Source organism: Chiloscyllium punctatum, chromosome 29 (assembly GCF_047496795.1).
Source record: "Chiloscyllium punctatum isolate Juve2018m chromosome 29, sChiPun1.3, whole genome shotgun sequence".
In the NCBI taxonomy this organism is placed as follows: Eukaryota; Metazoa; Chordata; class Chondrichthyes; order Orectolobiformes; family Hemiscylliidae; genus Chiloscyllium; species Chiloscyllium punctatum.
In genome coordinates this window covers 75,230,889-75,247,214 of record NC_092767.1, presented here as the reverse complement: position 1 = coordinate 75,247,214, position 16,326 = coordinate 75,230,889, and the positions used below count along the sequence as shown (strand labels likewise).

Genomic DNA, 16,326 nt, shown 5'->3' with positions numbered 1-16,326 from the left:
GCGAGGTGTTGCATTTTGAAAAGGTAAATCAGGGCAGGACCTACGCACTTGATGGTAAAGTCCTGGGGAGCGTTGCCGAACTAAGAGTTCAGGCTCATAGTTCCTTGAAAGTGGAGTCGCAGGTAGACAGGACAGTGAAGAGTGTCTTTGGTATACTTGTTTTTATTGGTCAGTGAGATATCATGTTGTGGCTGTATAGGACATTGGTCAGGAGGTAAAAACAATGACTGCAGATGCTGGAAACCAGATTCTGGATTAGTGGTGCTGGAAGAGCACAGCAGTTCAGGCAGCATCCAAGTAGCTTCGAAATCGACGTTTCAGGCAAAAGCACTTCATCAGGAATAAAGGCAGTGATCCTGAAGCGTGGAGAGATAAGCTAGAGGAGGGTGAGGGTGGGGAGAAAGTAGCATAGAGTACAATGGGTGAGTGGGGGAGGAGATGAAGGTGATAGGTCAAGGAGGAGAGGGTGGAGTGGATAGGTGGAAAAGAAGATAGGCAGGTCGGACAAGTCCAGACAAGTCATGGGGATAGTTACTGAGCTGGAAGTTTAGAATGAGGGTGAGGTGGGGGAAGGGGAAATGAGGAAACTGTTGAAGTCCACATTGATGCCCTGGGGTTGAAGTGTTCCGAGGCGGAAGATGAGGCGTTCTTCCTCCAGGCGTCTGGTGGTGAGGGAGTGGCGGTGAAGGAGGCCCACCAGACGCCTGGAGGAAGAACGCCTCATCTTCCACCTCGGAACACTTCAACCCCAGGGCATCAATGTAGACTTCAACCGTTTCCTCATTTCCCCTTCCCCCACCTCACCCTCATTCTAAACTTCCAGCTCAGTAACTGTCTCCTTGACTTGTCTGGACTTGTCCGACCTGCCTATCTTCTTTTCCACCTATCCACTCCACCCTCTCCTCCTTGACCTATCACCTTCATCTCCTCCCCCACTCACCCATTGTACTCTATGCTACTTTCTCCCCACCCTCACCCTCCTCTAGCTTATCTCTCCACGCTTCAGGCTCACTGCCTTTATTCCTGATGAAGGGCTTTTGCCTGAAACATTAATTTCGAAGCTACTGGGATGCTGCCTGAACTGCTGTGCTCTTCCAGCACCACTAATCCAGAACTAGGACATTGGTCAGGCCATTGCAGCATTCAATTCTGGGCTCCCTGCTACAGGGTGGATATTGTTAAATGTGAAAAGGTACAGAATACATTTACAAGGATGTTGCCGGGCTGGAGGGTTTGAGCTAGAGGGAGAGTGTGAAGAAGCTGGTGCTGTTTTCCCTGGAGTGTTGGAGGCTGAGGGGAGACCTTATAGAGGTTTATAGAGGGGCGTGGATAGGGTGAACAGACAAGGTCTTTTCCCCAGAGTGGGGGAGTCAAAAACTACACAGCATAGGCTTAGGGTGAGAGGGGAAAGATATAAAAGAGACCTAAGGGGCAACTTTTTCACGCAGAGGGTGGTACGTGTATGGAATGAGCTGCCAGAGGAAGTGGTGCAGGCTGGTACAATTACAACATTTAAAAGGCATCTGGATTGGTATATGAATAGGAAGGGTTTGGAGGGACATGGGCCAAATACTGGCAAATGGGACTAGATTAGGTTAGGACATCTAGTCGGCATGGACGAGTTGGACCGAAGGGTCTGTTTCCGTGCTGTACATCTCTCTGACTCTATGAAAACTTGACGGTGTGCCATGGAAGGAGATATTGGGACAGGCACCCAAACGCTTAGTCAAAGATGTCGACTTTGAAAAGTGTCTGTAAGTTGGAAGGCTTAGGGAGGGAATCCCAGAGTTAGGAGCCGAGGCTGATGAAGGTAATGGTGCAGTGATTAAAATCAGAGGAGGCTTTGAAGGCCAGAATTGGAGGGGGGGGGGGGGGGTGGGGTGGGGAAGAGGGCTCAGGGAGCTGAGGTGGGGAGGGAGACAAGGCCACAGAGCGATTTGAAAGACAAGAGTGAGGATTTTACAAGGGAGGTGTTGTCAGACTGGGACCCAAACAGAGTATGGCAGCGCTGAATGAATTGGACCTTTGGGGTGAAATCGGAGACAGGAGGTACGTGTGTATCAGTGTTTAGAGGCAGGATATATGACAACGAGAAATCCAGGCGAGACAGTAAAATATTAAAACTATTAAATCTACTGTGACCTCGCTCACAGTCATCTGTCATTTTACAACTGACTGAGAGAGAGGCAACACTGCCACCTCTGAGCACGTCCAAGATTGCTGACCAAAGGACATTGTTATTAGGCACATTTTCTAACCAAGTGTTTCAGAGATGTTTTTGTGTCCCTCTGGAGCAGGGGGCTTGCTGGCTCAGAGGCAGGACATTTCCACTGTACCACAGAAGTTTGTTGACCTCAGCAAGGTATTGCTCCAAGTCAAACCTTCCAATAGACTAGGGTTTTATGTCGGTGGGAGAGAGTCCGTCAGTGTGCCTCTGTGTGTGTGTGTGTGTGTGTGTGTGTCTGTCTGTCTGTCTGTCTGTCGGTGAATTGTGTCTGTCTGTGTGTGTGTCTGTGTGTTGGTGTATTATGTCTGTGCGTGTGTATGTTTTGTGTCTATTCATATGTGTGTCTCTGTGTATGTCTCTGTGTGTCTGTTTGTGTGTCTGTGTGTTGGTGTATTGTGTCTGTATGTGTGTATTTGTCTCTGTGTGTGTCTGTGTGTTGGTGTATTGTGTCTACGTGTGTATGTGTCTGTGTGTTGGTGTATTGTGTCTGTATGTATGTGTGTGTGTGTCTGTGTGTGTGTGTCTGTGTGTTCGTGTATTGTGTCTGTATGTGTCTGTGTGTGTGTCTGTGTGTTAGTGCATTGTGTCTGTATGTGTATGTGTGTGTCTGTGTGTGTGTGTCTGTGTGTTGGTATATTGTGTCTGTATGTGTGTGTGTGTCTGTGTGTTGGTGTATGTGCCTGTATGTGTGTATGTGTCTGTGTGTGTGTGTCTGTGTGTTCGTGTATTATGTCTGTGTGTGTATATATTCTTGTGTCTATGCGTATGTGTGTCTCTGTGTCTGTCTGTGTGTGTGTGTCTGTATGTATATTATGTCTGTGTGTACGTGTGTATATTGTGTCTGTATGTTTGTGTGTCTATCAGTATGTGTGTATGTGTTTGTGTCTGTGACTGTGTGTGTGTCTATGAGTGTCTATTGTGTTTGTGTGTGTGTATATATGTCTATGAGTATGTGTCTATGTGTCTGTTGTGTGTGTGTGTGAGTGTGTGTGTATATGTCTATGATTATATGTGTGTGTATGTCTGAGTATGTGTCTGTGTGTGTGTGTCTATGAGTATGTGATTGTGTGTGTGAGTGTGTGTCTGTGTGTGTGTATATGTCTATGAATGTGTGTGTGTGTTGTCTGTGTCTGTGTGTGTATATGTCTATGAGTATGTGTCTGTGTGTGTGAGAGTGTGTGTGCGTGTGAGAGTGTGTGTGAATGTGTAGATGTCTATGAGTATGTGTCTGTGTGTGTGTGTATATGTCTATGAGTATGTGTCTGTGTGTGTATATGTCTATGAGTATGTATCTGTGTGTGTGAGTGTGTGTGTGTATATGTCTATGAGTATGTGTCTGTGTGTGTGTGTGTGAGAGTGTGCGTGAGTGTGTAGATGTCTATGAGTATGTGTCTGTGTGTGAGTGTGTGTGTGTGTGCATATGTCTATGAGTATATGTCTGTGTGTGAGTGTGTGTGTGTGAGTGTGTGCGTGAGTGTGTATATGTCTATGAGTATGTGTCTGTGTGTGTGAGAGTGTGTATGTGTGTGAGAGTGTGTGTCTGCGGGTGAGTGCGTGCGTGTGAGTATGCATATGTCTATGAGTATGTGTTTGTGTGTGAGTGTGTGAGTGTAAGTGTGTATATGTCTATGAGTATGTGTGTGTGTGTGTGAGAGTGTGTGAGTGTAGTTTAGGGAGGAGGGAAGAGAAGGGCTAATTAGACCAAGCCAGATAACTATAACTGAAAGCCGTTGCTGCTTTGGTGAGGCTGCAGCAGTGAGACAGGGGAGTTTAACTGGGGCAATAGTGCCCAGTGTTGTCAGCTCACTTACACGGATTTAAGGGGAACGGCAATTGGACTCAAGGTCGCCTTGTTTTACCCCCAGGGAGTCAAGTCTGACTGAGGTGGAAATAAAGAGCTGTGGTGGGGGGATGGGGAAACCAACCCCAACTCCCAAACAATGAGCAGGCTTGATTCTCATGTTGAAAATTCATCCTCATTTTGAAATGAATAAACTCCTCTGTCCACATTTGGGAATGGAAATTACTCATGTAAAAACAGCTGGTCCTCTTCCAGCTGGTGTTATAGTGCCTCCTCTTGCTAAGAGGCTGTAATTACAGGTTTAGATTGGCAATCCTCATTAGACACACATAGGTGGGAATTTGTAATGGGAACAATTATAATGGGAAGCATTTGACAAACACAGATTGCCATGCTGGAGCCTGGAGGTAGACTGTGTTGTGAGTTACTCTCATGGGCATTTGTCTCTGCCTTTACCCTATCCAAAGGTTCATCCTCGTTACAATATTGCTGAATGTGTCTGATCCAAACCACTGTCCTTCCTTATGAACCTGATTGTGTCAGCTCTTAACTCTGGAAGGCACTACAGTTGAACCCAATTCACAGAACTGTTGTCACACAGGAGGCCATTCAGCCCATTATGCCTGGGCTGACTCCGAGTATGAGCAATTTACCAGGTGGTATTTTCCCTCTGACTTCCCATATCTCTGCATCCTGTTCCTTTTCCGATAGCAATCCAATTCTCTCTCTCGGAAGGGTCATTTGAACTTGCCTTCCCTGCACTTTCTTTTTAAAGAATCATCGAATCCTTACAGTGTGGGAACAGACCATTCAGTCCAGACAGAACCTCAAAAGAGTATCCCATCTAGACTTGGCCTCCTACACTGTCACCCTGCATTACCCACAGCCAACCCACCAAAAACTGCACGCTCTGGTAAATTTAGCACAGCCAACCCACCCAAAACTGCACGCTCTGGTAAATTTAGCACAGCCAACCCACCTAACCTTCACATCTTTGGGAGGAAACCCACACAGACATGGAGAGAACATGCAAACTCTATACAGACAGTCAGTCACCCAAGGGTGGAATCAAACCTGGGTCCCCAGCACTATGGGGCAGTGCTAACCACTGAGCCAGGCGGATGTGGGTGCTGCAGGTTAGAGTCAAGATTAGAGTGGCACTGGAATAGCACAGCAGGTCGGGCAGCACCCGAGGAGCAGGAGAATCGACGTTTCGGGCAAAAGCCCTTCATGAGGAATTCCCGATGCTGCCTGACCTGCTCTGCTTTTCCAGCACCACTCTAATCTTGACTCCAACTATTGAGCCACCAGGCTTTTAGGGCGGGACAGTCTGGAATCCTCACCACTCACTGATCAAAAACACTCCTCGCTGCGTCTGCCTTTCTGATTTGGTCAATGACCGTAAATCTCCTTCTCGATGGCTCTTATCGCCGATGTGAATTTTCCAAAGAAAGTCACAAGCTTGGGTTACGAGGCGGCGCTCAGGAGCAGAAATCCCAGCCGGTCCTGGCCCGTCTCCTCTCAGACTCTCTCACACAAAACAGCGGCAGCAGCTCCCACTGAGAATGTGACCATGGACCTCAAGTATTTCTTTCCCGTCCCTGACACAAAGGGTTATTTCGGGAAACTTTTTGCCGATTTCCCTTTATCCTCCTGGTGACCTAAATGCAGACAGACCAGGGATAAGAAGGGAGGCCTTATAGCCTCCTGAATCATCCACAGTCCACGGACTGAGTTCCTTGGGAGAGCATGCCATCCCTATTCTTCGGACTGATTACAGTAAATAGGCACAAACCATCAAAGGTCAATCTGTGGACAAGACGCTGATTGATGACAGTCTCCAGTGAACCGTGCGTCACCAGAAAAGGATGTCAGATAGAATTACACAGAATTGCATTGCACAGAATCAGATCATGTGAATCCTCAGGAGGACGTGGTAGCAGAGAGTAATATCACTGGACTAATTACCCAGATGTGCAAACAACAGCATGGAGAGGCACTTTCTCCCCCGTGATCTTAAACTTCAACACACATCACTGAAATACATTTCACCGATCACTTAGGCTATTGTTACTTTCTGTTTTAACACAAGGAAGGGTGGCAGCCAATTTGCACACAGGGAGCTTACATGGAGAGTCAGACAGTGTGGGAAACAGACCCTTCTCTCAACCCAGTCCACGTAAATACACAAGGAGCATGTGCGAGGCTGAGGGGTGACCTTATAGAGGTTTATAAAATCATGAGGGGCGTGGATAGGGTGAATAGACTCTCCCTGGGGTGGGGGGAATCCAGAGCTAGAGGGCATAGGTTTAGGGTGAGAGGGGAAATTTTAAAAGGATCTAAGGGGTAACTTTTTCACCCAGAGGGTGGTCCGTGTATGGAACGAGCTGCCAGAGGAAGTGGTGGAGACTGGTACAATTGCAACATTTAAAAGGCATTTGGACAGGTACATGGGTAGGAAAGATTTAGAGGGATATGGGCCAAGCTCAGGAAAACGGTGGCATGGTGGCACAGTGGTTAGCACTGCTGCCTCACAGCGCCAGGGACCCGGGTTCAATTCCTGCCTCAGGCGACTCTCTGTGTGGAGTTTGCACATTCTCCCAGTGTCTGTGTGGGTTTGCTCTGGTTTCCTCCCACAGTCCAAAGATGTGCAGGTCAGGTGAATTGGCCATGCTAAATTGCCTGTCGTGTTAGGTCAGGGGTAAATGTAGGAGTATGGGTGGGTTGCGCTTCGGCAGGTCAGAGTGGACTTGTTGGGCCGAAGGGCCTGTTTCCACACTGTAAGTAATCTAAAAAATGGGACCAGATTAGTTTAGGACGTCTGGTCGGCATGGACGAGTTGGACCAAAGGGTCTGTTTCCGTGCTGTATAACTCTAAGTATCTGTCAGTATCCACGGCAACGTTCCCTAGTTTGATTTAGCTACAAGTGGGCTCGCTGGGGTGTCCTGCAACTCCCTCCCTCTTCAAACCTCGCCAAAGAACTTACAGGTCACCCTGGAGGATCCACTGGATCTCGCCTCCCGCTGCTCTCTGGACATGTCGATCGATAGAGTGTGCTTCCTTCCACGGGCGTTACCTGAAAGAGCAGGACCGAGGGTCAGCGCACATCACCACCCCCCAACACCCCACCCAACTCAGGGGTACAAGGGCACTGGTCTAGTGGGTAATGCCCCGTCTAGTGGCCTAGAGAGGCAAAAACAGAAATTGCTGGAGAAACTCAGCAGGTCTGGCAGCAACTTTGGAGAGAGAAAGCAGAGTTAATGTTTCCTTCAGAACTGGATCCCGAAACACTAACTCTGCTTTCTCTCTCCAAAGTTGCTGACAGACCTGCTGAGTTTCTCCAGCAATTTCTGTTTCTGTTTCGGATTTCCAGCGTCGCAGCTGTTTGTTCTGAGACATGGCAAATGGTGAAACTTGAGTTCAATACAACGATGGAATTAAACCTCTAGTGACAAAGTGAACCTATTATAATAAACCCCATAAAGCAGAAATTGCTGGAGAAACTCAACAGGTCTGGCAGCTTCTGTGGAGAGAGAGAAACAGAGTTAACATTCCGAGTCCAGTGACACTTCTTCAGAATTTCTGTTTCAGATCGCCTGCAGTTTTTAAAATCTTCTGTCATAAAACTATCTGGTTCACTAATGTCCCCTAGGCAAGTCAATCTGCTGCCCTTCCCCAGTCGGATCTAACATCTTCAGCTGCTTCATCAATGACCTTCCCTCCATCAGAAGGTCAGAAGAGGGGGATGTTCGCCGATGATTACACAATGTTCAGCACCATTCGCGACTCCTCAGATACTGAAGCAGTCCACGTTCAAATGCAACAATATCTGGACAATATCCAGGCTTGTGTTGACACGTGGCAAGTAACATTTGCGCCACACAAATGCCAGGCTGTGACCATCACCAATACGAGACAATCTAACCACTGCCCCTTGACATTCAATGGTGTAACCATCACTGAGTCCTCCATTACCACCATCCTGGGTGGGGAACCATTGACCAGAAGCTCAACTAGAGCTGCCACATAAAGACAGTGGCTATAAAAGGAGGTCAGAGGCTGGGAATCCTGCAGCAAGTCACTCAAAAAAGATTTACAAGGATGTTGCCAGGGTTGGAGGGATTGAGCTACAGGGGGAGGTTGAACAGGTTGGGGCTGATTTCAATGGAGCGTCGGAGGCTGAGGGGTGACCTCATAGAGGTTTATAAAATCATGAGGGGCATGGATAGGGTGAATAGATAGGGTCTTTTCCCTCGGTGGGGGAGTCCAGAACTAGAGGGCATAGGTTTAGGGTGAGAGGGGAAAGATATAAAAGAGACCTCAGGGGCAACTTTTCCACTCAGAGGGTGGTACGTGTATGGAATGAGCTGCCAGAGGAAATGGTGGAGGCTGGTACAATTACAACATTTAAAAGGCATCTGGGTGGGGATATGAATAGAAAGGGTTTGGAGGGATATGGGCCAAATGCTGGCAAACAGGACTCGGTTAATTTAGGATATCTGGTCGGCATGGATGAATTGGACCGAAGAGTCTGTTTCAGTGCTGTACATCTGTATGACTTTATGACTTTCTGACTCACCAAAGGCTGTCCACCATCTACAAGGCACTAGTCAGGAGTGTGAGGGAATACTCCCCACTTGCCCTGGATGGGGGCAGCTCCAACAACACTCAAGAAGCTCAACACCATCCAGGACAAAGCAGCCCCCACTTGATTAGCACCACATCCACAAACACCCACTCCCTCCCCCACCGATGCTCAGTAGCTGCAGTGTGTACCATCTACAAGATACACTGCAGAAATTCACTAAAGACCCTCAGGCAGCACCTTCCAAACCCACGACCACTTCCACCTAGAAGGACAAGGGATACATGGGAACACCAGCCCCTGCAAGTTCCCCTCCACTCACCATCCTGACTTGGAAATATATCAGTGTTGCTGGATCCAAATCCTGAAATTCCCTCCCTACGGGCATTGCGGGTCCACCCACAGCAAATGGACTGCAGCAGTTCAAGCAGGCAGCTCACCCCCACCTTCTCGAGGGGCAATTAGGGATGGGGCAATAAATGCTGGTCCCAGCCACATCCTGTGAATCCCTCTGGGGAATTAGGGATGGATAATAAATGTTGATATAGCCAGTGAAATGCCCCGTGAACAAATAGAGGAAAAAATAATTCATTGATGCTGCAAGTGAACCTCTGTCTTGCGTTCACCCTCGGGAATTTCTCTAGCTCCCCCCCCATTGTGTGTTATTTTTACTCATGCTCCTTCATGCAGTGAACCGTAATGATCTAGAACTTTCTGCCCACGTGGAGAGCAGAGTTGGAGACAATGACTAAATTCAGATGGAATCAGTCTGGCCCTTGACGGACAAGTGGAATGACTGGATTGATTCAGGGAGTGCGGGCATTGGCTGAATGGACTGAGTGGCATCCACGTCAGCCATTAAGGCAGCACGGTGGCACAGTGGTTAGACCTGCTGCCTCACAGCGCCAGAGACCCGGGTTCAATTCCCGCCTTAGGCGACTGACTGTGTGGAGTTTGCACGTTCTCCCCGTGTCTGCGTGGGTTTCCTCCGGGTGCTCCGGTTTCCTCCCACAGTCCAAAGATGTGCAGGTCAGGTGAATTGGCCATGCTAAATTGCCCGTAGTGTTAGGTAAGGGGTCGATGTAGATGTCGGGGTGGGTACGCTTCGGCGGGGCGGTGTGGACTTGTTGGGCCGAAGGGCCTGTTTCCACACTGTAAGTAATCTAATCTAAAAAAAAAACCAGCCAGCATGGGAGTGAGCTCCACTTCTTCATCGGTCCTGGGGTAAAGATGTCTTTCTGAACTCCCGACTTGATTTATGACGAGTTACATTAGCCAGTTCCAGAATATTCCATGCAGAGGGTTTGACGGATGTTAACAGCTTATTGAGCCCCTTGGCTGTAGTTCCTGCACAATTGGGTGACACAGTTTCAGGATAATTTTGGACTGAAATGAAGAGAAATGTCTTCACTCAAAGGAAGACGTTTCTTCAGAATTCTCAGCTGCAGAGGGAGAAGTGCTGGCATTGGGGACAGTTTGGGCCGAAGGGCCTGTTTCCAGGCTGTATGACAACCAAGATAGAGCATGAGACAGTTCAGGGGCTCAAAGAGAATGGGGAGATATGGGGCCAGGGCAGGAAGATGGAGAGGAGGTGGATTAGTCAGACTGTAGTCGATGCTGGAGCAGGTGTGAGGGAACCCCTCCACCTGCTCTGTGTCTAATGTTCTTGCATGGTGTCGTCCCCTAAGTCGCGAACAGAAAGAGGCCAGGATTGACGAAAAGCTACCGGGACAAACCACTGGATGTTCTGACCTTGAAAGAGGTTAGAAATAAGGTGACTTCTGCAGAAATGAAGACAAATGAGATGGGAGAAAGGTGAAAAAAAAAGGCATTGGGTACCACAATACCCCATTTTAAATAATGGACACGTAAGGAAAATGGGAATTAGGGAAAAGGGACAGTTAGTGGGCTAGTAATGGAAAGGCTGAAGGTAATTCTCTAGGGTCAGGGGTTCAAATCCCATCAGATCAGTCGATTAAAATTAAATCGGTAACTATTAGCTGGTCTCAGCGATGGCAACAATAAACAGTTACCCAGCTCTTACTGCATTTGAACACGGACTGCTTCAGTATCTGAGGAGTCGCGAAAGGTGCTGAACACTGCGCAAACATCTCCACTTCTGACCTTCTGATGGAGGGAAGGTCGCTGATGGAGCAGTTGAACGTGGTTGGGCCTAGGACACTACCCTGAGGAACCCCTGCAGAGATGTCCTGGAGCTGGGATGACTGACCATCCAACAACCACAACCACCCTCTGGCATACTCCACAATACATTGGGATGACTCCACCCAGCAGGGAGCTTGCCCCGATTCCGACTGACTCCAGTTTTTTTTTGTGTGGTATATATTGTGACAAAAAATCCATTTGATTCACGGATGTCTTAAAGGAAGGAAATCTATCACCCTTACCTGGTCTGGCCTACATGTGACTCCTACACCAAGGAGTTTCACTCCTAACTGTCCCTCTGAAATGGCTCCAAGCCAGCTACTCCCTTCAGGGGCAATTATGGATGGACCACAAATGAAATTTTGGTAATATTGTATGAAAGAATGAAGAATAAAAAGGCTGGAAAGCTCTTTTGAAGTTCTATGACAGGGACAGCCCCACACATCAAGGCTGCATTCGATGAGCCCCGGCAAAATTGGAGTCAATGGGAATCAGGGATCAAAGTCTCTGCTGGTTGGAGTCATACCTGGCATGGAGGCTGTCCTATAGCACATGGACTACAGTGTTTCGAAGAGACAACACACCACCACCTTCTCAAGGGGCAGCTAGGGATGGGCAACAGATGCTTCACCAGCTGGTGATACCCATACCTCATGAACAAATTTTTAATAAGTCTGTACACAGGACTGTTGTAGCTTCAGTGTCGAGGGAGCACCGGACTGTTGGAGGGTCAGCGCCGAGGGAGAGCCAGACTGTGCGAGGGTCAGTGCTGAGGGAATGCTGCACTGTCGGAGGGCCAGCGCTGAGGAAGTGCTGCACTGTTGGAAGGTCAGTGCTGAGGGAGTGCCGCACTGTCAGAGGGTCAGTACCGAAGTAGAGCAGCACTGTCAGAAGGTCAGCGCTGAGGGAGCACCGCACTGCTGGAGGGTCAGTACTGAGGGAGTGCCACACTGTTGGAGGGTCAGCGCCGATGGAGCACCGCACTGTTGGAGGGTCAGCGACAAGGGAGAGCCGCACTGTTGGAGGGTCAGTGCTGAGGGAGTGCCGCACTGTTGGAGGGTCAGTGCTGAGGGAGTGCCGCTTTGTCAAAGGGTCAGTGCTGAGGGAATGCCGCACTGTCGGAGGGTCAGTGCTGAGGTAGTGCCACACTGTTGGAGGGTCAGCGCTGAGGGAGCACCGCACTGTTGGAGGGTCAGTGCCAAGGGAGCACCGCACTGTCAGAGGGTCAGCACTGAGGGAGTGCCACACTGTTGGAGGGTCAGTGCTGAGGGAGCGCCGCACTGTCGGAGGGTCAGCGTCAAAGGGAGCACCGCACTATTGGATGGTCAGTGCTGAGGGAGCGCTGCACTGTTGGAGGGTCAGTGCTGAGGGAGCACCGCACTGTCAGAGGGTCAGTGCTGAGGGAGTGCTGCACTGTCGGAGGGTCAGTGCTGAGGGAGTGCTGCACTGTCGGAGGGTCAGTGCTGAGGGAGTGCCGCACTGTCGGATGGTCATTGCTGAGGGAGTGCTGCACTGTCGGTGGGTCAGTGCTGAGGGAGCGCCGCACTGTCGGAGGGTCAGTGCTGAGGGAGAGCTGCACTGTCGGAGGGTCAGTGCTGAGGGAGTGCCGCACTGTCGGAGGGTCAGTGCTGAGGGAGCGCCGCACTGTCGGAGGGTCAGTGCTGAGGGAGTGCCGCACTGTCGGTGGGTCAGTGCTGAGGAAGCGCCGCACTGTCGGAGGGTCAGTGCTGAGGGAGCACCGCACTGTCAGAGGGTCAGTGCTGAGGGAGCGCCGCACTGTCGGAGGGTCAGTGCTGAGGGAGCACCGCACTGTCAGATGGTCAGTGCTGAGGTAGTTCCGCACTATTAGACGGTCAGTGCTGAGGGAGTGCCGCACTGTCAGTGGGTCTTTGCTGAGGGAGTGCCGCACTGTCACAGAGTTAGTGCTGATGGTGTGCCGCACTGTTGGATGGTCAGTGCTGAGGAAGGGCCATACTATCAGAGGTTCAGTGCTGAGGGAGTGCTGCACTGTCGGAGGGTCAGCGCTGAGGAAGTGCTGCACTGTCGGAAGGTCAGCGCTGAGGGAGTGCTGCACTGTCAGAGGGTCAGTGCCGAAGGAGAGCAGCACTGTCGGAGGGTCAGCGTCGAGGGAGCGCAGCACTGTTGGAGAGTCAGCGCCAAGGGAGAGCCGCACTATCAGAAGGTCAGCGCCGTGGGAGAGCCACACTGTCAGAAGGTCAGCGCCAAGGGAGCGCAGCACTGTTCGAGGGTCAATGCTGAGGGAGTGCTGCATTGTCAGTGGGTCAGTGCTGAGGAAATGCCTTACTGTCGGAGGGTCAATGCTGAGGAAGGGCCATACTGTCAGAGGTTCAGTGCTGAGGGAGCACCGCACTATCAGAAGGTCAGTGCTGAGCGAGTGCTGCATTGTCAGAGGATCAGTGCTGTGCGAGGGCTGCACTGTTGGAGGGTCAGTGCTGAGGGAGTGCCGCACTGTCAAGAGGTCTGTTTCTTCTTTGAGACCTGGAACTGAAGTCCCAGCTCAGGCGAATGTTTAGTAAAACATGTGGGGCTTCAAACGAGAGCAGGGGAGCACTGTCTTCCCCCTGTGAATCTTGAATTCAACACACATCTTTCAAATAGGTTTGATCAATCACTCAGCTTATTGTTTGTGGAGGTCCTGTTTTAACACAGGGAAATGTTACAACCAATTGGAATGTCCTACAATCTGTAGATCTATGTCCAAGGGTGCATCCTAGTATCCATGGCAACGTTCCCCAGTTTGATTTAGCTACAAGTGGGCTCGCTGGGGTGTCCTGCAACTCCCTCCCTCTTCAAACCTCGCCAAAGAACTTACAGGTCACCCTGGAGGATCCACTGGATCTCGCCTCCCGCTGCTCTCTAGACATGTCGATCGATAGAGTGTGCTTCCTTCCACGGGCGTTACCTGAAAGAGCAGGACTGAGGGTCAGCGCACATCACCAAGTCCCAACACCCCACCCAACTCAGGGGGTACGAGGGCGAGGAGGACTTTTTTAGAGTTTCATTCAGGGGGTGGGTCCCGGAGGGCAGTTAACCACACTGCTGTGGGTCTGGAGTCACGTGTAGGCCAGACCCAGGTAAGGTTGGCAGATTTCCCTGCCTTAATGGCATTAGTGACCCAGGTGGTGACATTGGGCAGTTGATAGGGATCATCATTAGATTCTTAATCCCAGGTAAATAAATCCAATTGAAATTCCAGCGCACGTGCGGTTTGAGCCCGGATCCCAGAAACAGAACAGGCTGGAAAACCTCAGCAGCTCTGGCAGTATTTGTGGAGAGAGAAAGACAGAGATCTGAAGAAGGGTCACTTGAACTTGAAATGTTAACTCTGATTTCTCTCTGCACACATGCTGCCAGAGCTGCTGAGCTTCTTCTGGCTTTGTTTGTGAAATAGAGGCCAGCATCCCATCACCCAGTCACCCTTTTATTTACTCATTACCAGCTCGGAGTCAGTCTCCTGAACTGAGGACGTTCGAATCCTCCTGGTTCTATTTTTTTTATCACTAACCAGTCACCACCTATAAAAAGGATCTATAAATAATTACATTGCAGCTTTAACACTGGTGCTTTCAAGAAATTATATGGTAATTTTGCGAAAAACAGGATCTTTTTTATACAAAACAAATGCTTCCTTCCACTGTCAGCCTCTGACAAGCAGTAGTGTGTCCTTATGCTTTTGCCTGGGTATACTGAACCTAATACAAATACACAATCTACCAGTTTTCTGTAAAAAGACTTTAAGATCCTAGTGCAACATTTCTATTCTCAGAACTCACTGGGAACTCCATGATCAGAAAGCTTGATATTGACTTTCAAACTGATCTCAGTCAGTGTACCTCCTGGTTATATATTTTTCTTTTTTTTAAACCCTCACACTACTGCCTAACTGCGGTAATGCTCATCTTTTCCCCAGCCCCCATGGTGTGTGTGTGCAGGTGTGAGACACAGTGAGAGACACAAGGTCTTTATTCAATTTCCACCACCAGAAAGATCGGAAAAACACCCGAGTGGCCAGTGACAAGCAGTGCCCTTCACATCAAAGGGCAATGCTGTGTGATCAAAACAGTGAAGGGGAGGGTAGGGACTAAATCAAAATAGAGTTGGAGGGGGAAATAATGCACTCCACTCCCTGCGGCGCCCACCTCTCCCTGAACAACTCCAGGGTGTCGGTGGACACCGCGTGCTCCTTCTCCAAGGACACCCAGGCTCTAACGTAACCCCGGAAGAGGGGCAGGCAGTCGGCCCTAACGACCCCCTCCACGGCCCAATGCCACCTCCTGGTTATATTGGTTAGCTAGGGCTTTCCTGATTTGACTCAGATTAACAGCCCCAAACTCGCAGGTCCACCTGAGTCCATTCACTATGTTTCTGATTTCCTCCCCAGATTTCGGATTTTCTCCCCAGCAACATGACCTGGATTAATAACAGGTGAATTAATTCCTGATGAAGGGCTTTTGCCCAAAACATCTATTCTCCTGCTCCTCGGGTGCTGTGCTTTTCTAGCACCACTCTAATTTTGAATCTGATCTCCAGCATCTGCAGTCCTCATTTTCACCCTGGATTAACACCAGTCTGGAGATAATACCACTAGGCCATTGTCATCCTTCCCCTCTCACACCTTGCCTTCCTTCTACCTCCTACCCCAGACCCTAACCCAGACTAAAATCTTTAGTGGCTTGAAAGGCGCTGCTAAGTGGGGCAGATCTGTGATGCACTGAAGTACGAAGCTTCGGTTTAGTGTAGGTCTGCCCCTGGGAACAGAAGGAGGCCATTCCGCCCCTTAGCTCAATTCTACCATTCAATGGGATCACAACTGACTTGCGATTAAATTCAGCCTTCATTCAACCTTCATTCAACCTTTAATAATCTTACCTCAAAAAAAAAATCTGTGTTGAAATCTCCAGTTTCAGCAGCTTATTTTGCAGGAGAGAGACATTGTAGCCTGTTCGGTCTCGGTCAGAGGAAACTCATTCCTGATTTAAATCCTCTCTCTCTCTCTCTCTCTCTCTCTCTCCTATTAAAGCAATATTACTCTCTTGTCTCAGCATCTCATTCAGGGGAGACCTCCTGTTTCAGCTTGCTTTAAGCGCTCTCTCTCTCTCTGTCTTTCAATGTTATTCTGGGCATTGCAGGAGGATTTGACACACATGATTCTGCCCTGATTCTCTCCCTCTCTCACACGCACACTCCCATTCAGACCCCACCACTGCTTCTGAACTTAACAGTGAATTGTAAACAGGCAGCCCAGAGGAGAGAGAGGTCATTTTCAATTTATTTCAAACCCTCCCCAAAAAAACAGGAATTATTGATGAAGCCCCAGAAATTAGCTCAGAAATGAGGGAACTGAAGGAATCAGTTCCAAAATCACCCTTTCCCTCAGTCAAAAAATATTGGGTTATAAACTAAATAAAGATCAAATTCAATTCATCAACAGGAATAGAATAATACTTGTTTTAAAAATTGTGAATAAACTTATTTTTTCATTCAAACGATTTACAATTTAACAGGACCAAGTTAAATGACCATGA

At 49.1% G+C, this 16,326-nt stretch overlaps 1 protein-coding gene across 1 annotated transcript in view; it reads right to left on the bottom strand.

The window, feature by feature from the left end:
* Positions 1 to 15,751, bottom strand: part of numbl (NUMB like endocytic adaptor protein) — a 169,310-nt gene extending 153,559 nt beyond the window's left edge. Inside the window, exons 1-3 of the mRNA XM_072549491.1 lie at positions 15,671 to 15,751; positions 13,614 to 13,703; positions 7,016 to 7,105 (exon numbers count right to left, since the gene is read on the bottom strand). Of these exons, the coding sequence (XP_072405592.1) occupies positions 7,016 to 7,105; positions 13,614 to 13,665 (142 nt within the window). The 5' untranslated portion in view covers positions 13,666 to 13,703; positions 15,671 to 15,751. The remainder of the gene's footprint in view (positions 1 to 7,015; positions 7,106 to 13,613; positions 13,704 to 15,670) is intronic.
* Positions 15,752 to 16,326: the final 575 nt, after the last annotated feature.